General features: G+C 47.2%; 1 protein-coding gene across 6 annotated transcripts; it reads left to right on the top strand.

The window, feature by feature from the left end:
• Positions 1 to 4,131: 4,131 nt before the first annotated feature.
• Positions 4,132 to 21,226, top strand: apc (APC regulator of WNT signaling pathway). Of its 6 annotated transcripts, none has more exons than XM_039615117.1 (19): positions 4,132 to 4,374; positions 7,047 to 7,215; positions 10,355 to 10,507; positions 11,813 to 11,900; positions 11,976 to 12,186; positions 12,531 to 12,657; positions 12,742 to 12,843; positions 12,915 to 12,989; positions 13,072 to 13,122; positions 13,205 to 13,291; positions 13,379 to 13,556; positions 13,633 to 13,833; positions 13,945 to 14,040; positions 14,172 to 14,311; positions 14,407 to 14,484; positions 14,587 to 14,703; positions 14,785 to 14,999; positions 15,082 to 18,037; positions 18,617 to 21,226. In XM_039615117.1, exons 3-19 carry the CDS (start codon positions 10,373 to 10,375, stop codon positions 20,549 to 20,551), a joined length of 6,792 nt encoding a protein of 2,263 aa, XP_039471051.1. In that variant the 5' UTR covers positions 4,132 to 4,374; positions 7,047 to 7,215; positions 10,355 to 10,372; the 3' UTR covers positions 20,552 to 21,226. The 6 variants fall into 6 exon arrangements, with proteins under 6 accessions (XP_039471051.1, XP_039471050.1, XP_039471049.1 ...); XM_039615116.1 differs by having other exon boundaries at positions 7,058 to 7,215; XM_039615115.1 differs by lacking the exon at positions 7,047 to 7,215.
• The last annotated feature ends 358 nt before the right edge of the window (positions 21,227 to 21,584 follow it).

Consider the following 21,584-nt stretch of genomic DNA (forward strand, 5'->3'; position numbering starts at 1 on the left):
AGCTCAAACACTAATAACGCCGAGCGGCTCAACTTCCTGCTGTGATTTTCAGGGGAAAAAAAGCTGAAATAGTCGCTTCCCTGAAGGAAACATGAAGAATTAAATATGACAGCTGTGGTATTTTAAACTGTTTTATCCACATAGCATAAAAATATGATTTTTCTTTATCAACACACTGAATATTTATCAGCATCGATTTTTAATTGTTAAATTTCCAAACCAAAACTACTTTCAATCAAAACTAAAATAGCAGATTGATCCAAAAATTATCTTAAGGTACAGGATACAGACTAAAACAAGTGACGTAAAACTGAAAAATATCAGTTCTTTTAGTTTTTTCAGTCTGGTCAAACTTGTAATCAAGACCAGCCTGAGCAGATGAGCTCATAAACACTGTGAGCGCTATCATGTTTACAGCCTGATACACAAACTGCTCTGGTCTCTATAGAAAATAATCGTGAGATAATTTATCCATTCACAACAACTGTACAGTGAGAGCATGGTTTTATAAGTCACCTGGATTAAAGTTTGCATTATTAGGGGCGTGGTTAATTTTTTAATTTTTATTTTTTTCCCGCCTGTCCCGTTTGGTTCTTTTGCCATCAGAATTATTGTCTAAAGGTAAAGAAAGATGCCCAACGGATTTACTTTACCAAATGGACCATCCCGGCCTTGCCGTATTGGTCTATTTGATTCACCTTTGCTTTTATTGTTTATTTTATTTTATTTTCACTTGCTACACACGGGACAGACATGACTGGGGGAAAGAAAAGGGAGAAAGAAAGAGAGGTAGGGAAAGAAAAACAGCGGGGAAGAGGAACGGTGATAAAGGGCAAAAAACAACAAAACAAACAGACAAAAAATACATATATCAATCACCTGGATCACCTGTTGAGAAAGAAAAAAGAGAACACAAGCAAAAAAAGAGAGCAATATAATAAACAACATCATCGCGATAATCTATGTGAATATAACAGTAAATACTAAATATTGAATATTATTGTGCAGCACGTAGGATCGACAGTGCACAGTGTGCTTTGAGGTAGGCGCCAAAAAGGGTGTGGTTAATGTTGACATTGGTGGCTGTAGCTGATTTATCCCTCTTTCGCAAGGACTTTCAGATCCTGTAGTGTTTTTAGGTCTCACACTTCTTCAGAAGATCTTCTGTTCAGTTTTCTCAGATTTTTAAGGACACATTGCACACTATGCTGAGATACGCCAAGTTTCAGCTAATTGCTCTTTGTTAATCACTTTTTGGTTAAACTGCGTTAGCTTTCCCAATTTTATCAGGTTCAACTAAAGAAGTGGGAAGAAATTATGTTTTTGTGGCAGGCAGGTAGTAACAAAGGGCTTAAAGATAAAACTTAAAACTGGTTCTTTGCTCAGTTGTCGGTTATGTGTCGAAACAACAAACAATCCTGGAGTTAGGAGCCGTTTTATGCTTGAATGATTTGGAGGTCAGAGTTCAGAGGGTCACCAAACCAAAACATTCCTGTTAAAATGGTCAGGTACAAGGACTGGACTAAAAAAATTACAAAGAAGAACTTTAAAGAGCTTCAGAAAGGCATCTTTTATTTACAGGCTGTGCTTCTGACAACATGATTATAACCAAAACTGTCAAGAAATCACACCACAACTGTAAAAACAGCTAAAAATTAATGGACTCTGGTGGGGTCACTGCAGCGTTTCTATACAACCCTCAACACGGAATCCTAGAACACCTGAGTGAGAAGGAGATGGAAAGTACACGTGCAGAGAAGGGCCAACCCCCCCACACACTCAGACTAACACACACAGGCTGTGTCCCAATTCAGGGTCTGCACGCTTGATGTACGCATTTCAAGTGCGAGTACGTCACCGCCACGCGACGACGGCTGTCCCAATTCGAAGTGTACTTCAAATGCATACTCCAAATGCACCGTCGTTTTCCCCAAATATCAAGCATGGTCCGGTGCACGCTTCGTGGTCCCATATATCCCACAATCCATAGCGCGGCGGTGGGTGTGGATAATTTTGCCACAAAATACGGCAGAAGGGAGCGGCCGAAGAGTGAACTGTCAAAAGTAAGTACTGAATATGATGTCACTTATTTATGTGCGAATGTTTAAGAACATTAAAACATTACTGTTGGCCACATGTCGGCAAAGTTATGTGACATTAGTGATGTTTGTACTTTCAGCGGTAACTTGGTTTTAAAGCCTTTACTTTAAAATATATATATAGTTGACCTTAATCTTACAGAGAATGTGATGATTTTATGCATAATTAAAGTCAGTCATATATCCACAAACACAACAAGCTGAAAGTCAGTGATGCTGCTCGGTTTGCAGTCCTGAATATGACGGCACAAGCAGGATTCACTGCACTGTTAATGTTAGCTATGTTATATTGCTGCCTCTGTTCGGTGGTGTCGAGCCAAACGGACTTTAACGTGTGTTTGAACGAGCTGACGGTTCACTCGTTAAGCTGAAAGAAAGATGCTTTAATCACAGGAGTCACACATGTAATAACACAAACACTAAATCCTCCTTCTCTTGTGCTGTTTTGTAGCAGTGTGTACACCTGAGACTGTCACCTGTCTGTCTGTCCTGCACTCTCTCTCTGTTTCTTTCTCTCTGATTGTGGAATAAAAGTATGAACATGTATTTATAAGTTACACTTGTGTTTGAATCCTGCAGCTTATCACACATTTGATTTCCATGTGTGACGACTGCAAGTGTCCAGAGTGAGGACAGACTGAGGGACCCACTGCTGCACATCATCTGTGAGGCTTTGCACCCTGATGATCCACCAGGACAAACTCAGCAGTGTGTGAGGAAGAGGAGGAGGAAGAGCCAGCAGCAGCTGACAGATGGAGAGAATAGACAGACTGTTCCCTGTTTGTGAAGGACTGCTAGGAAAGTTTAACATAACTAATTGTCTGTCCTGAATCAGTCTTATTAGGTAATGTTCAAATAATGTTATCATCCCAGTGTTTTCAGTGTGGGAGAAAGTACTCAGGGCCTTCAAGTTACACACTATGAAAGGCAGCAACAAGTTTAATGTCCAGAAACCTAAAGTATGTATCAGCAGCAGAATGGAGCTAAAATAAATGTTTGTTTCAGTTCTATGAAGCTTTGAGTATTTTGGATTAGTAGCACTGCTGTGTTTGTTGCATCATATTGCTGTAACTGTTTATATGCTTTATATATTCTGAGGTAAGTTGATCTATAGTGTTACATCATATTCTATAAGGATGTTATGTGTTTGTATAGTTTCTGCCCAGTTTGACCCATTTAGCAGAAGTCAGCCTGTTTAAGGCTCTGATATCTATTCTGTATGACTTAAAGCAGTTATGACATGGTCTGATTTTCTCACCCAATAAAGGAATATTTCATATATCAGTCTGATCTTCATTCTGTCAGAAACAGTTATCACAGCTCGTACATTTTGTTTTTACACATATATGTAAGCATTGAGCCAAATGTAATAATGCCAACATATTGAAAGAACAATGTTTGTCTCTTATATATAATACATCTGCATATACACTGAGATACTTGTCTTTGAGTGAAGATTTAAGGTGATAGGAAATATAAATAACTGCTACTTGCATCTTTGACCCAGAGTTCAAGCTCGTATATATATATATATATATATATATATATATATATATATATATATGTATATATGTATATATGTATATATATATATATATATATATATATATATATATATATATATATATATATATATATATATATATAGTCCATATTATATTTACATTACCACAGTGAGATGAACAACATTAGCTGATTATTATTTACTAACTAATCTTGAAATGACTGTTCAGTACAGAAATGAAGCCCAACTATCATGTTTTACAGTCCTGTGGTCTCAACTAATCAAAGTGATGTCATGACAAAAATGAATGACCAACAAAACATTTTTTCCTTCATTTCTGTCAAACAATGCTGTATGACACGTTTCTCGCGGTTAGTATCATGGTTGCTAGGCAACCTGAACAGCGCGACGAAGGCTAGACCGTCCCGTTTCACAAGCCTCTCACTTCCGCACTTCCCGTACTTGTAGTACGCACCGTACGTAGTACGCGTAGTGTGCGTACTTCAAGCGTGCAGACCCTGAATTGGGACACAGCCACACACACACACACACACACAGAGAAAGAAGATGGCGGCGGCAGCGGTCGCGGCTCCTCCATAACAAAAAGGACTCAAAGTTCAAACTTGGCCCACTTTGTTTAACTCTGCTTTTCCCGCTCTGAGCGGACGATGAGCGGCCTCCGCCGCCCCTGAAGGCCCGAGTCTTTCCTCCTGCGGGTCTCCGGGATGTTAGCGTGAGACTGCCTCCTGAAGTGGACTTTAAACCGGGACGGTAAGAGCGGCCGAGCCGTGCTAGCTCCGTGCTAACTGTTTGTTTGGACAGGCTGTCGGTTTTTGGACGCTCCCAGGACGTGATGCTACCGGTCTCCGGTTTATCGGGACACCAGGGCAGAAATGATGTTTATGTGACCGGCGGAGGGGCATCTGATCCGGACTGGTTCCGGTACTGATCCGTGAAGGAGCGGGCACAGTTAGCCGGGTCAGCTAACAGCTAACTGCTATTGTGAGGACAAATGGCAAGTACTGTAGATAATGCAGTACCGAAAAGTCCCAGAAGCACTACTGCAGTACTGCTGACACCTCATACTGTCACTGTACACACACAATGCAGCTCTGTGTGTACTCTAAGAACAGTACTGCAGTTCTTTGTGTACTTTGACAACAGTACCGAATCTGTGTGTGCTCTGTGTACTGTGGCAGTAATACTGCAGTTCTGTATGTATTCTTTGTGTACTCTGACTGTCATACTGCAGTTCTGGGTGTACTTGTGTGAAGTTGAGGACTGAGCAGGCAGACGTTTTCAGATGTTTTGTGTGTATTCATACCTGTGAAAAGCACCTGTGTCACCTGATTGCGATCAGTCGTCTTGATTAGAGGATTTTTATGGAGCATGATGCCTCCTCAAATATACTTTAAATTTTTCTCTGAGGAGCAGCTGTGGTTCCAGAAAGTGGAGCCGATCGTCCTCACAGACCACGGCCACACTCAGGGACTGCACAGCTGGTTTTATGATTTACCTCATGAAGTCAGAGATTCAAGCTGATTTCTATGGAGAGGGATTTGCTTACATCCACAAGCGTAAACTAAGATTTACAAATATGTGCCGTGATTTGTGTGTAACTTTTGAGAACTCACAAATGCGTGCTCCTATTCACACACAAACGAAAAAATTTGACCACACGTGAAACAATTTTCCAAATACATGTGTCTAAACTTGATTAAATAGTGATTATTTACGCACAATTTATAAAGTAAGGTTTCACAAGTGAGGGTGAGGGGTGGTAGTGTAGTTTTAGTTTTTTGTATGCACAGAAAAGTTTTTGAAAGAGAAAATTATACAATTCGTGAAGCTAAACTTAATAAATTGAGTGTGAAGACTGTAACACGCGCCACAGACGTCAGGTCAGAGGTGTGTTTGTGGCTATTACTTCATCCTGCCCACATTTTCTACAAACCCGTGGTCCCCAGAGAAGAATATACGAACAAAATACTAATACTACTAACAAAAGTGTTTCTGCTCAGAGTATTCTTAGTCATGTCATTAATGTAACCTGAAAAAGATACTCGATTATCAATATTATAAAGTTATAATTAATCTTCATGTTTGTATTTCCTTTTTTTAATAATTCAAGTATTTATTAGATTTTGCATTTTATAACAAACACAAAAATATAACAACAAATACAAAAATACAACAACCAAAAAAAGAAGCAAACAAACAAAAAAACTAAGAAAAACATGAAAAGGTTTTAACATGTGAGGTTTTAACATCTGTTGCATTAAGCTCATCCAAGTCAGGTAGATATATAGGTGCAAAAATTGTCCCATTGTTCCACCGAAGCTTCAGTCACACAATGTAACCTTCCCAACGTTTTTTCGCAAGCAACGTTCAGTCATTCTTTCTTTCTTTCCACATTTTAAGCGTTGGATTATGGGAGTTCTTCCAGTACTACAGAATGACTCGGGCACATCTAAATTGGTGTTTCATGTTTGTATTTCTTTAATTAAACCTGCAGCTTTTACTTTAAAGCTGATTCCTCTGATTCAACATGAGTCTTTATCACCAAGCACAACAACAACAACACAACAAACTGTTGTATTCTGGTATATTCCTAAAGAACAGGAAAGCTGCTGAGTGCAAATGTAATAGCAAAATGTGAATTTGTGTTTATGTAGACGACAACATGTGATTTTCACTAATTTGTCACAGTTTGGTATTATCACAAGCAGACTGCATGTAGTTGCAAACTTGACCCTGTACTTGACCCTATTCAATCGCATGCCGATAGCAGACTGACTCTGTCTTATGGCAACAATTATGTCAGGTGTCAGTGGGTGTTGCTGTGCTGGACTAACTTTGAGGACATAATTTGCAGTTGAAAAAGGTGAGAAATTATAATATAGGTTATTGCAATACTCAGCATGTCACAAAAAGTAAAAAATCGCAATATCATCATGTCATGATAATGGTGTATTATTGGGTGTCCGATGATTCCCACCTCTAAAAGTAGTCTGCAAAATAGTCAAGAAACCTGCTGAAGGTGGAAGAAGCAAATGTGTTTGACTTGAGGCAAAAACACAAAACCATGTTGTCGAGTTCGACCGGGTGACAAAGGAAGGAGATACGAGGAGCTGATGTGACCCAATGACATCACTTGTTGTGTGTTGATGAGATGAAGAGCAAACGGTGGAGGGAAGTCAGTGATGTTTACTCTCTGACATGTCTGAGGTCCTCACAGTGCAGAAACTGTTATCCTTTAACCCACAGATGTTGAGCTTACACAGCAACATTTTGAGCTCACCGTCTCATTTGACCTCTGAACCCAAGTCTGTGTGTGAATGTGTGTGTTGGTTAAAAACACTCAAAATGGTTCTTTGAGCTTTTATCAGTAAAATAAAGGTTCACCTTTTACGTGTGTGTGTGTGTCTCAATAACCCGGTCAGTCTGCCTGCAGAGCCTCCTGCAAAGCATGCTGGGAGCAGTGAGGGCTGCCCCTCCCTTCTTTGACTGTGTGTGTTTCTGGGCTGTGATTGGCTGCCTGAGAGCCCAGCTGACTGCACTCTGTCTCTCAGACGGAGAAAGAGGGAGGCTGATGGAGGCGAACGCGATGGGGTGAGCTGCCATTTTCTGTCTTTATCCTCTATCCCTCCATCCTTTTTCCTCCTTTGTATCTGCCAAGGAAGAGAAGGCGGATGGGAGGAAGGAGGAGGGGGGAGAGCGGAGGGAGGGTGGACGTTGGGGTGGGGGGTTCCTTTCATTGTGCTGTTGTCGTTCTCCAGAGGATTTAATTCATCCTCTGTTTGTGCTGCAGAGGAGGAGGAGGAGGTGGAGGAGGGAGGGGAGGGGGGTGGGTGTCGTTGAGAGACTGAGAGGATTGGGGGTGGGGGGTGATGATGGAGGGATGAAGAGGAGGAGGTGCAGAGATGATGGAAAGAGGAGGGAGAGAAAATGGCGTCCGGCTGGTGCAGGAAAGAAGAGATGTTGTCTGTCCTAGTTATTGATTGCTGTGACAACCGCAATAACCAGCACCTGGATCATTAACTTTACCAGTATCATATGGTGTACTGTTATTGTAGTACTGTATGTAGTATTGCTGGATTCTTTTTTGGTGCAGCAAGTTGAATTTGATCTTCTGATTGTTCAAACCTGATCAGTGTGATCAGATATTTATTTATGCTGCAGAGGTCAGTATGTCGGCTCACAGCAGGAAGGTTCCTGGTTCAATACCCAGCTGGCACCAATCCTTCTGTGTGCAAAGGCTCTCCTCATGTATCTCCTATCTCGTTAAGGGCACCTTGTTAGGTTATCTGTTGATTCTGTGGTTGTGGCGTAGATAAAGCACTGTGATTGGTCCGTAAGAGGTCAAACTATTTATGCAGGTGGAGCTGAGAGGCTCCGCCCTCCCTCATTGTGACTGCGTTAGGACCTCCTGTGTTGACTGTCGTCCTGTCACCAGGCAGGTAAATAGCTCGTTTTAAATACAATTTAGATATTTCTATATTTAGAGCTGAAGATCAATAATCTAATCTCTCTGTAATTTCAATTATTGACATGAAAGATCAGCTGACCCTCCAGACGTGATGTCATCATTGTCCTGAATTCATTTTAAGGTTAAACAGGAAACAGGAAGTGAGGTCATATGTTTAGCTGATCTGAGGGTTACACTCTCTGATCATGTGATCCTGTGATCACATGATCAAATTATCAGCTGCTCTTACAGATCAAAAATGTCATTAGTGAGCTGTGTGCTGCAGTAAAATACAACATTGCTGAGCTCAGATCTTGTTCTGACATATGACATAAAAACTGAACATTTAACAGTGTTTCCTGAAAACCCTCTCTTGTCTGATCATTTCCTAATAACATTTAAATTTACAATAATGGATTCCACAGCAGTGGGGAGTAGATGTCATCAAAGTAGACGTCTTTCTGAAAGTGTTGTAACTAAGTTTAAGAATGTAATTCACTTGCTGTTATCATCTTCAATGCCTTGTATCAACACAAAGCAAAGCAGCTACCTGAACGCTACTCCAACAGAGGTCGATTATCTTGTTAATAATTTTACCTCCTCACTATGTATGGATCTTAAATCAGAAGTACTTGTCTCCCTGGTTTAACCTTCAATCGCGCACCTTGAAGCAGATAACTCATAAGCTGGAGAGGAAATTCTATATCACTAATTTAGATTTTAGCCTGCAACGTAATTAAAATTACCCTGGGTGGGTAGGGGGTGGCAGCAGTCTTCCACTCCAGCTCAAGACAGACAGCATTTTAATTCATTTTAAAGCATGATGGTTAACCTTGTCCACCCTAGCTGAAAAACTGAAAAATTACTGTTATTTGTTATTATCTATCATCCACTTACATCGCCTTACACAGAGCTTCTGTCTTATTTAATGCTCAGGTCAAATAAAATATATGTATAATAATACTTGAAGTACCATTGATATTCATTTAGTCTTTTTCTCCAATTAATCTTTCTGAGTTAACTTCAGTAATTACTTTCTCCTTCAACCTCCATCATCAAACCATCAACATGTCTTTTAGACCTCATTCCTACAAGACTGCAGTCCTGTACCACAAGCCTTCAAGCTGGCAGTAGTTAAACCGTTATTTAAAAAGCCATCTGTAGACCCAGCAGTCTTAACTAATTACAGGCCAATCTCCAACCTTCCTTTCATATCAAAAATCCTTGAAAGAGTAGTTGTCAAACAGCTAACAGATCATCTGCAGAGGAATGGCTTATTTGAAGAGTTTCAGTCAGGTTTCAGAGCTCATCACAGCACAGAAACAGCTTTAGTGAAGGTTACAAATGATCTTCTTATGGCCTCTGACAGCGGACTCATCTCTGTGCTTGTCCTGCTAGACCTTAGTGCAGCGTTCAATACTGTTGACCATAATATTCTATTAGAACAATTAGAGCATTCTGTAGGTATTACAGGTACTGTGCTGCAGTGGTTTGAATCATATCTATCTAATAGATTCCAATTTGTTCATGTAAATGGTCCTCTTCACACCAAGGTTAATTATGGAGTTCCACAGGGTTCAGACGCTGCTTCAGAGGTCGTCGTCTTCACCCTCATTTGCTGGGATGCCATGTTCTGTAACGCTGTCGCTCAAGTGTTTAATTTCATTTTTGTTCTAGCCACATGATTGGCGGACACAGTGTTGTTCTCTCATTGGCCTTCCATGCTTTCCTTCGAAACATGGAGGAATGAGGTCTGTCGACTTTGTCACGTCTCACTTTTCTTTCGAGGAAAAGTTTCTCAATGATTTATCGTCATTTTAATTTTACACGTTGGTTCTGATCTTTTGTGACATCATTTCCTGTGTCGCTCTGTGTTATACTCACGCATTCAGCTGTGGGCACGCTGTCGCTGTACCATTGCCATGGTAACATGTTGCAGGGTCCATTAATAGCAATCTTTGTACAGAGGTTTGCTCTGGGACACAAGAAGTGTCAGTAACTGCTGCACTTCATCATTATTATGTTCAACAGACCAGCTGTTCCCATATGGGTGGGGCTTCAGGTGTGGGCGGGGCTTCTGAGTGGTGGTTCTCATGTTTACCCAGATGTTTCGTGCTGCAGATTAGTAAGCTTATTGATTACTGGCTGCTGGCGTCTCTTTAATAAAACTTTATTAGTATCTGAGTTTAGGTATTGTTGTTGAGTTCAGCCCCGCCTTTGAAAACACATGAACACTCCTGTCCTTGCCCACATCCACTCTGATTGGCTGCTGTCTGTCTGCAGGTCACACTCAGGTCCAACATGGCGGCGGCGTCATATGACCAGCTGCTGAGGCAGGTGGAGGTGTTAAAGATGGAGAACTCAAACCTGAGACAGGAGCTGCAGGACAACTCCAACCACCTGACCAAGCTGGAGACAGAGGCCTCCAACATGAAGGTGAGTGCTCATCTGAGCAGGTGCTGCTCTGTATGTGCGTGCATGCGTGCGCGCGCACGTGTGTGTGTGTGTGTGTGTGTGTGTGTGTGTGTGTGTGTGTGTGTGTGTTTAATGGTTTAAATATATTGATCAGTCAGACTCCGTGGGCGGCAGCGCTCACATCAGAAACATCAGATGTTCAAATGTTCTTTCAAACGTCCAGTTAAAACTGCAAACAGATGAGATTTAAATAAAGTTTTTTCAGTCTGTGACTCACAGCTGTTCAGTTTTTAAACTTTATCAATCTGTTCTCATTCAGCCAATAACTGATGACTTTGATCAGAACCTCACTGTAGGTCATCCCAGTTCTCTTCTTGAAGTTGATTATCACCTAAAGCTGAATTTCTGTTTGCCATAAGAGGGCGCAGTGATCACAACTCAGTGTAAAGACTGTATTAAAATGATGGACATTAAAATTAATAAAGGCTTTTTTTTTTCTTTTTTAAAAAATTTATCACAGGGTGTCACATGTGTGTTCGTACATGTGGCCACGCTCCTGCTGTTGCAGTGATCAATCAGCTGACTGCAAGAGCAAAACTTTATGTGTGTGTGTGTTTGTTTTGTGCTCTCTCTCTTGCTCTTTCTCTCTGCGTATGCAACGGGTGTCTCTCGCCCTAAGACCTAGAATAGCTGCACTGCTGTTTTTGTCCAATCACGCGCTGCGGAGAGGGAGAATGAGTTCGTTGTTGTTGGTCAGAGTGAGGCGTCAGAGGATCTTTGGCTTGATATGGAGGAAACGGGCAGAGTGAGCACTCTGTCCTTTTAACTCTTTTCCTTCAGTTTTCTTCTTCCTGTTTGCAGCATTTTGTCCTCTTCCTCTCCTCCCTGTGATTTTACTGAACTTCGATTCTCCATATTTTTCCTGCTCCATGGAGCTCATCCTGCACGTTTTCAGCGTGTTTGAGTTTCTCTCGTGGTCGGTCGTCTCAATGCTGGATCTTTATTGTTCATGTTTTTTCTTCTCGTTATTGTCCCGTCCTTCGTCTCCAAACACACCCTCAATTCCTACTTCCTGTTTCCCATTTCCTGGTTTGTGTCGATGAGTGAAGACGGTCAGAGTGAGTTTGGTTTCCATCATGTCTCTGTTTGAACGCTGCCGTCTCATCGTGGTGAGTGATCGCTGCTTTATTCTGAAAGCGACGCGTGTTGTTCTGTGTGCTGCAGAAACAGTGTGTGTGTGTGTGTGTGTGTGTGAGAGAGAGAGTATTAGAGGGTCAGTGCAGGAAGTGATTTTATCCTCTTTGTTTTTTTCCTCCTTGTGAGCAGGAAGTGCTGAAGCAGCTGCAGGGCACCATAGAAGAAGAGTCTGGGGAGGCTTGTGGCTCTCAGTTGGAGCTCATTGGACGGTTAAAAGGTGAGTCTGACACATCTGGACGCAGGTAGAAGAAGAAGCAGCTCTGCATGTGCTCACTGAGTTTCCTACCCTCAGAGCTGAGTCTCGATTCGGCCGGCTTTAAGTCCCGAGCCCGCCCTCTCCTAGCCCCCGGCTCCACCTCCTCATCCTCTGGAGCTCCTATAGGAGCAGTGGGAGGCTCCGGAGCTCCAGGCCCCTCTACGAGTGCTGCCTTTCCCAGGAGAGGGCTGCCGTCTGCGGGCAGAGACGGCCACGACCGCTGCCTGGAGGAGCTGGAGAAAGAGAGGTAATACTGCGCAGCAGCACTACAGAGTACTGAGAGTACTCCAGGTACTGAGAACACAGAGAGAATACAATGGCTATTGAGAGAGTAGTGAAAGTATTGAGAGTACTATGAGCATGTTTATGCTAAGCTACAAATACACACAGTACTGCTTTGGAGGTATTACTGAGGATACTGTTGGTGTAGTAGCACTTACATATATCACAGAATATCTAAAGGTCGAATTGTTTTTAGCCGATGCAGAAGGTCAGACTATTCAGTTTTCTATTTGTTTCTATGTTTTATTTGCTTCATTTGTTTTTCCCGCCTATTTCTCCTGCCCTGTGATTGGCTGCTGCCCTTGGCAGGTCTCTCCTATTGGCGGAGCTGGATAAGGAGGAGAAGGAGAAAGACTGGTACTACGCTCAGCTGCAGGATCTCACCAAGAGGATCGACAGTCTGCCACTCACTGGGAATGTAAGAACTCCTGCAAAGGTGTGGGAGTGGGCAGGGCTAGAGTCAGATGAGCAGGTGACTGGTTAGTGTTAATGAGGGCATCCGTGTCAGTTCTCTCTACAGACCGACTTAAATCGCCGTCAGCTTGAGTATGATGCCCATCAGCTGCGAACAGCAATGGAGAAGCAGCTGGGCTCCTGTAAGGAGATGGAGAGGAGAGCTCAGGTAGGAGGAGCTCACCTGTGTCTGTACCTGTATCTGTACCTGTGTTTTGACACCTGTACTCTGTGTTTCAGACTCGGGTGGCTCGGATTCAGCAGATAGAGAAAGACCTCCTGCGGCTCGGGGCCCGGCTGCAGGTAACCTCACCTGTAAGGATCACATGTGAACACCTCACCTTACACTCTCATCTGTTACCCAGCCTAGGCCTCACTTTCTCTCCTTCCTCTCCAGGTCGAAGGTGCTCAGGGGGCGAGCGAAAGCAGCGGATTGGCCGGGGCGCAGGTGAGCATCTCGTCATGTAACATCACTTGGAATCTTTACCTCTTCTTTGAACCTGATTTTTAAACCGTCACTCCTGCTGCAGAGCGCAGGCACCCGTTTGGATCACGAGCCAGCCAATGAGACGAGCTATTCTGTGCCTCGACGAATCACCAGCCATCTGGGAACCAAAGTAAGTCTCCTTGACAACAAAACTGTTTCACCTGCGTACCTTTCACAGTGTCTCACATGTGGGGTACACCTGTGTCACCCTTGGCAGGTGGAGATGGTGTACAGCCTGCTGTCCATGCTGGGGACGCACGATAAGGACGACATGTCACGGACGCTGCTCGCCATGTCAAGTTCACAGGACTCGTGCATTGCTATGCGTCAGTCTGGCTGCCTGCCGCTGCTCATTCAGCTACTGCACGGCAACGACAAGGACTCCTTGTTGCTAGGTAACGGTCAGGTCGTTCAGTAGTGATACATATGCCTGTTGTCATGTGTCCTCACTCGTTTGCTTGTGTTGCCTAGGTAACTCCCGTGGCAGTAAGGAGGCGCGCGCACGGGCATCAGCGGCGCTCCACAACATCGTGCACAGTCAGCCGGATGATAAGAGAGGGCGGCGAGAGATCAGAGTGCTCCACCTGCTGGAGCAGGTGCGCCATTACTGCGAGGCATGCTGGACCTGGCAGGAGAATCATGAGAGGGGTGTCGACCAGGAGGACAACCCCAGTGAGTGATGTCACACACGTGCCCACCAGTGAGCAGTCAGCAGGTGTTATGTGTGTAACGTGTGTGTGTGTGTGTGTGTGTGTGTGTGTGTGTGTGTGTGTGTCTTCTCAGTGCCGTCCCCTGTGGAGCATCAGATTTGCCCAGCCGTCTGTGTCCTCATGAAGCTGTCCTTTGACGAAGAGCATCGGCACGCCATGAACGAGCTCGGTGGGTTTCTCTGGGTTTGCCTCCCTGTTTCCTGCTCCCTGTTTCCCGCTCCTACTCATTTCCTGAACCGTCTTTCCTGCTCCTTGCTTCCTGTGTCCTGTTGCTCACACTGGGGTGTTCTGTCCCTGCAGGCGGTCTGCAGGCGGTAGCGGAGCTGCTACAGGTGGACTGCGAGATGTTCGGTCTGAGCAGCGATCACTACAGCATCACTCTGCGGCGATACGCTGGCATGGCACTCACCAATCTCACCTTTGGAGATGTAGCCAATAAGGTAAGAGGAACTTAATTTATCACGTAATTTAATTGATTAACCAATCAGTTGAAAGCAAGATGATGACTCTCGTGTTGTATTTTTTTCCCCATCAGGCCACTTTGTGCTCTATGAAGGGCTGCATGCGAGCAATGGTCGCTCAGCTGAAGTCTGAGAGTGAAGACCTGCAGCAGGTAAGCACACGTGGCTCCACCGCCAGTCCATTATGTCACAGTGTCCACCTGTCCTTTATAAAGATTTGTCAAGTGACCCCTTGCTCTGATTCGCTGTTTCAGGTGATAGCTAGCGTGCTAAGGAACCTGTCCTGGCGTGCTGATGTTAACAGTAAGAAGACGCTACGTGAGGTCGGCAGTGTCCGAGCGCTGATGGGCTGCGCCCTCGAGGTGCAGAAGGTAAAGGTTCTGTTATTCTTCTGTTAATGTTTCTACACTGAGCATGCTCTGAAACCGTTTCTTCTTCCTGTCCTTCTTCAGGAGTCGACGCTGAAGTCTGTACTGAGCGCACTCTGGAACCTGTCGGCTCACTGCACAGAGAATAAGGCTGATATCTGCGCTGTGGATGGTGCTCTGGCATTTTTGGTGGGGACGCTGACACATCGCAGCCACACCAACACACTCGCCATAATTGAAAGTGGCGGTGGCATCCTGCGAAACGTCTCAAGCCTTATCGCCACCAACGAGGCGCACAGGTAAAGTAAACTTAGCTAAACAAAGCGTTGGATATGAACTTGCACTGTCTCTCTGACTATTCTCCCTGTTCTTTTCTTGCAGGCAGATCCTACGGGAACATGGCTGCCTGCCAACGCTGCTGCAGCACCTGAAGTCTCACAGCCTGACCATTGTGTCCAACGCTTGTGGCACGCTCTGGAACCTCTCTGCCCGCGACGCCAAAGACCAGGAGGCCCTCTGGGAGCTGGGCGCCGTGGGCATGCTGCGCAATCTCATCCATTCACGCCATAAAATGATTGCCATGGGCAGCGCCGCTGCGCTACGTAACCTGATGGCCAACCGCCCAGCACGCTACAAGGATGCCAGCGTGGTGTCTCCTGGCGCAGGCGCCCCATCACTACAGGCCCGTAAACAGAAAGCGTTATTTGAGGAGCTGGATGCACAGCAGCTGTCGGAGACTTTCGACAACATCGACAACCTGAGCCCCAAGGCGGCGCACAGGAAGGGGCGGGGCTGCAATGGCGCCACAGGAGGAGCAGGCAGCGTCACGCGCTCATACACCAACACGCCGGTGCTATCGAGCCCAAAAAACGGAGATGGATCAAAGAGGGCGAGCGAGGAAGCAGCATATACTCGCTCAGTGTTCCCGCCTAGCGTGCGGGCATCCAGCGACAGCCTTAACAGTGTGACGAGCGCTGATGGTTACGGCAACCGTGGGAAGACCAAACCGTCCTCTGAACCCTTCTACTCGTCAGACGAGAGCAGCGCTAACAAGTGTTGCGTCTATAGGAAGTACCCAGCTGATCTGGCCCATAAGATACGCAGTGCCAACCACATGGCGGACGATGACGGCGGAGAGCTGGACACGCCTATAAACTATAGCCTCAAGTACTCTGACGAACAGCTGAACTCTGGGCGCCAGAGCCCGAATCATCGCGGGGCCATTGAGAGCGATGATGACAGTGAGCAGGATGCCAGACTGAGGAGGAACGACGGAAGTGATTCAGCAGCGGGTAGCGGGCACATGGCAGCAGTTCCGCCTCCACGCTATGTCGTTGTCACAGCAACATCGAATTATGGTACAGAGTCTACGACCGAGCAGCCAATCGACTACAGCTTAAAGTACGGCACTGATGCCACACGTAAAAAGCTCTTCAAACCAGAGGAGACCGCCCCCTCCTCTATTCCACCACCCCCATCAACCTCTGCCAGCAAGCTCCGCCCACCGCCTCCCCCCAGCACCCGGGGGGCATCAAAAAGCAACCAGGAGTCGACACAGACATACTGCGTAGAGGACACACCCATCTGCTTCTCCAGAGGCAGTTCACTATCCTCGCTGTCCTCTGAAGAGGAGGAGGGTGATGTCATCACGAGAAAGAGGAAAGGGGGGAGCGACAGCGGCGCCGGTAACGACTACCCGACACTCCCTGTCAGTGAGAAGGACGCACATGACCAGCAGCAGCGAAAAGAGGCTGAGAGCCAAACCACTGCTGCACCATCCACACGGGGGCGCCGTGGCCACCACCACCACCATAGCCATCATCATCACCACCACCATGTGAGTTCATCAGGCGCAAGGACTCCTAAGAGCCCGCCGGAGCAGCCATACGCTCAGGAGACACCCCTGATGTTCAGCCGCTGCACGTCCGTCAGCTCGCTCGAGAGCTTTTCCACCTCCTCCATTGCCAGCTCTGTGCGTTCCAGTGAGCCCTCCAGCGGCATGCCGAGTGGTGTGGTGAGCCCCAGTGACCTGCCCGACAGCCCAGGTCAGACCATGCCACCAAGCCGCGCCAAGACGCCGCCTCCGCCACAGAAGACGAAGGAGGAGGAAAAGGCCAAGAAGAAGGACGAGGAAGAAAGCAGTGTCGACGTACTGCTGCACTTCGCCACCGAGAGCACGCCGCATGGCTTCTCCCGTGCCTCCAGTCTGAGCGCACTCAGTCTGGACGAGCCCTACATTCCCGCGGAGATGAAAAAGAAGAAAGAGAAGGATGAGGGTGGGGTTGAGGAGAGGAAGGAGGAGCCTCCTAAACCCATCCTTGATGAATCGGATGATGATGACGACATTGAGATCCTGGAGGCATGCATCAACATGGCCATGCCCAAATCATCACGGAAACCAAAGAAGCAGCAGCAAGCAGCACCACGGAAACCAAGCCAGCTTCCTGTCTACAAGCTCCTCCCACCTCAAAGCCGTGCCCAACCGCAGCCCAGGAAGGACATGCCGCCGCCAGAGGAGGTGCCAAGAGTTTACTGTGTGGAGGGAACGCCGCTCAACTTCTCCACCGCCACGTCTCTTAGTGACCTCACCATTGACTCCCCGCCCAATGAGCAGACGGGAGCGGGCCTCGTACCTGCAGCCCAACCCACCTCTGCCCCTAGGAGAAGGGCAGGGTTTCCTGAGGGCGAGAACGGAGATGACATCCTTGCCGAGTGCATTAGTGCCGCCATGCCCAAAGCCAAACCCAGGAAGCCCGTCAGAGCAGCGGCAAACAGTGAGCACTTGCAAACCCCGCCTTTACCGCCTCCTCTCCCTCCAACAGCCCCGTCTCCCCTCGGCCCGCAGCAGCAGAAGAAGAAGCCAACGTCACCTGTGAAGCCGATGCCTCAGCGGGCGCTGTATGGCGTCACCACAACAGCGGCTGCAAAAGCAAAGCCGGGATTCGCCTTTGACTCGCCGCGCCACTACACGCCGATTGAAGGAACGCCATGCTGCTTTTCACGCAACGACTCGCTGAGCTCGCTGGACTTTGATGAAGAGGATGGCGGCGAGAAGGACGAAGAGGAAAAGAAGGCAAAAGAAGAAGAAGGCAGGAAGAGGAAGCAGCAAACAGCTGCCGTTTTTCCACGCACAAAACCACCGACCAATCAGATGGCCACAGATGAGAAGCAGAAGTTTGCTATCGAGGACACGCCCGTATGCTTCTCCAGGAACTCCTCGCTGAGCTCACTGAGCGACATCGACCAGGAGAACAACAACAAGGAGTTTGCCCCACCCCCGCCAGAGCAGCAAGACGAAGGCAAAGAGGGGGCAAAGTCTCCGTCCCCTCCAGCAGAGGTGTGTCTAGATACTTGAGTAAAGTACTTAGAGCAGAGAATACACAGAGTAGTACTCAGTGTAGAGCGTACACAGACTAGTACTGAGAGTAGAGAGTACACAGATTAGTACTCAGTGTAGATCTCCAAAAGTTGATTCTGTTCATCTGGATGTAGCGTTTTTTGGGAGAAACGTTTCGTCACTCATCCAAGTGACTTCTTCAGTCTCAGCTGACTGCAGGTTTCCCCCAATCTTTGACTGATGATTTACTGCAGTCAGTTTGAAGAAGTCACTTGAGTGATGAACGCTTCTCCCAAAAAACGCTACATCCAGATGAACAGAATCAACTTTTGGAGATTTACTTACCTGAATGATTGAGCATGCATCAAGACATACTCAGTGTAGAGATACACGGTGTAGAGTAAAGACTAATACATAAAGTAGGGGGTAATTAGGGTAGCATGTACTAAGAGTAGAGAGTATACTGTTTACCTTGTTTACCTGTTACTTTGTTACTCCCTGCTGCAGTTACAGCTTTGCTTCACAGAAATGTATCAGTCTTGTGACAGATGTCCCTCTGTGCTCCTCTATCCCTGATAGGTGGAGCCAAAGCCTCGCCCCCCTGCGGCCACTGGCTACGCCCCCAAAGCCTTTCATGTTGAGGATACGCCTGTGTGCTTCTCCAGGAACTCGTCGCTGAGCTCGCTGAGCATAGACTCGGAGGACGACTTGCTGCAGGAGTGCATCAGTTCCGCCATGCCCAAGAAGAAAAAGAAAACCACCACCCTCCCCGTACCCGCCCCGCCGCCTCTATCTGTCTCCAAAGCTGAAGATGGCATTCTGGCTGAGGAGGAGCCTTCAGATGCACCAAGGAGCCCTGCCTCTCCAGATTCAGAGTCCTTTGATTGGAAGGCCATCCAAGAAGGTGCCAACTCCATCGTCAGCAGCTTGAATGCTGCTGCCGCCGCCTCCTCGCTGTCCCGCCAGCCATCATCAGACTCTGACTCGGTCCTGTCGCTGAAATCTGTCGGCTCGCCCTTCCACCTTACGACAGCTAATAACAATGAAGAGGAGGAGGAGGAACCAGAGGAGAAGACGAAGCGAGGCGCGAGGATCCTGAAGCCTGGTGAGCGCAGCACGCTGGAGGCCAAGAAGAAGAGAGAGGAGGAGGAGGAGGAAGAGGAAGCAAAGGCTGTGAGGGGTGGGAAGAAGGTGTACAGGAGTCTGATCACGGGAAAGCCAAGGGCAGAGCCAGCAGCCAGGGGACGGAGCAAGCCCCGAGCCGCTGCTGTGGCCAAAGCTCCTGGAGGCAGTGACGTAGATCGAGTGGGCGGGTCCTCTCGGGACTCCACCCCATCTCGCTCCACCCCAGCACCCAGTCAGAAAGGAGGGAAGCTCTCGCAGCTGCCACGCACGGCTTCTCCAGGAAGTGCATCATCATCCTCTGCATCCAGGACCACTAAACCCACCACAACCCCGAAGAGTGGTGGTGGCATCCCGAGAAGCGAGTCCACATCGAGAGTCAGTGGCTCCACTGCCGCCAAGAAGCAGAAGGCGGAGCCTGAGAAGCCGGCACTCGTAAGGCAGTCAACCTTCATCAAAGAAGCTCCGAGCCCGACACTGAAGAGGAAGCTGGAAGAGACGGCGGTGGCAGCCGCTCTCGAGTCGCCATCCAGCCCTGACACGCCACTACCATCCACCGCCAGGAGACACGACGTCAACCGCTCACACTCTGAAAGCCCGTCACGTCCACAGGAAGTGACATCATCTCGCTTCAGCCGCACTGGCACCTGGAAACGGGAAAACAGCAGCGGGGGAGGTGGAGCCAGCAGTGGGAAACACTCAACCTCTCTGCCGCGCGTCGGCACCTGGAAAAGAACGGGAAGCTCATCGTCCGTGCTGTCAGCATCCTCCGAGTCCAGCGAGAAGGGACGGAGTGAGGAGGAGAGCACCATGAGATCGAAGGGAACGTGGAGAAAGGCAAAGAGCAGCGGCGACCCATCCAGCACCCGAGGCTTTGCCGACAAGTCCGAAGACGTGTGGGTCCGGCTGGAGGACTGCCCCGTCAACAACCCCCGCTCCTCCTCCTCCTGCTCTGCCCGCTCGCCCACCTCCATCAATGCCCCACCCATCATCGACAGCCCCGCTCCCTCCAAGATCCCGTCTTCCTCCTCCTCTTCCTCCTCCAACCTTAACCTGCGCCGAAGCTGTGAGAGCCTTGATGAAAAGCCAGCATCGATCGAGAGCCGGCCACAACAGCCACCGCATCAGCAGCAGCGCGCTCAGCAGCGCAGCGGTGCCGTTGCGGCCCGAGTCAGCCCCTTCAACTACACGCCAAGCCCAAGGAAGAGCAGTGCCGAAGGCACAGCGGCCACTACCACCACCACCACCACCACATCATCTTCCACTACCCCTACGCGGCCCTCCCTTATCCCCACCCCAATCACGAAGAAACGCGAGCCAAAGGGAGGCGAGGGTGGTGGCAGCAGTGGGGGCGGTGGCGAACGGGGCTCATACATCGTGACATCTGTGTAAATAAGCAAGAACAACAGGAAGTGTTTATGAGATGAACTGTACAGAAAGTGAGTGTATTTAAGTGCTGTGCCCACCCCCTCGCCTGCTCCTCTCTCCTGATTGGCTCCTGCCAGCTGTCCATTAACTCAAAGAAATTCTAACATGAACTTTTTATGTTTTTATACCACTAAAGATGTGTAGCGCTTAGCTCCGTCCCCTGCCTTACCCTGCATGGCCCCGCCCCCCTAACATGACAGTAACCATGGACACTGATGATGATGATGATGATAATTCAGCGCCTTTGATAGTTTTTCATGTTTTTTGAGTTTGGTTCTGAACAGAACAGTTGGATCCAACCAATCAGTGAGCCCCTACGCAAACCTAGTGAGCCTCCTCTCAGCTTCTGACCAGTCACATTCAGTGTCTTTGAGTTAGTCAGAGACCCGCCCTTCAGTTGGTCATCTGTTCTGTCAGAACCTCTCTCTTCTTCTTTGGAAGTCTGCTGCCGACTTGAATACCTGACCCACCTGAGACGGTCGACGAGGCTTGGCAGAAGACTTTCTGTGTGTCGCCGTGGAAACAGATAACACTGTAAACCGTAAGTTATTGCTGTAAACTGAACTGAAGCACATAATTTAAATGAGCAGATTTTTGGTTCTTGATTTTAAATCTGAACATTAAACGAATGCAACACGATACCCGCTTCCTGTTTTTACTTATCCACTTCCTGTCTCCTTTTTGATTGGCTGTGACAACATAAATCTGCTGCTCTCTGTGGCTCTGTCAATAAAGTTTGAAACACTGGTGTTGGGGGCTGACCTGTATGATTTCAGATTTAAACAGGAGGTAATGAAGACGATTATAGCCAATCACATTTGACATCTTAGGTGCAGAAAGTTGGTCTCATGATCATTACAAACTTTATTTATAAAACCTGTAAAAACATCCAAAATATTGATGTGAGCTGAGAGCGAGGAAATCATCTGAATGCTGGGGTCTGGTATTATTGTCGGTCTGGACAGTATAAGTCAAGCTGAGGTGGCTGGTGGGATTA

This window comes from Oreochromis aureus, linkage group 7, assembly GCF_013358895.1.
Source record: "Oreochromis aureus strain Israel breed Guangdong linkage group 7, ZZ_aureus, whole genome shotgun sequence".
NCBI classification, from domain to species: domain Eukaryota; kingdom Metazoa; phylum Chordata; class Actinopteri; order Cichliformes; family Cichlidae; genus Oreochromis; species Oreochromis aureus.

What these genes read in the sequence shown, in the direction of transcription:
- apc (XM_039615117.1), top strand. Translation starts at nt 10,373, where the DNA reads ATGGCGGCGGCGTCATATGACCAGCTGCTGAGGCAGGTGGAGGTGTTA. An exon ending in AGAGTGAAGACCTGCAGCAG is followed by an intron (nt 14,485 to 14,586) that starts GTAAGCACACGT and finishes TCGCTGTTTCAG; the next exon opens with GTGATAGCTAGCGTGCTAAG. An exon ending in GCGCCCTCGAGGTGCAGAAG is followed by an intron (nt 14,704 to 14,784) that starts GTAAAGGTTCTG and finishes GTCCTTCTTCAG; the next exon opens with GAGTCGACGCTGAAGTCTGT.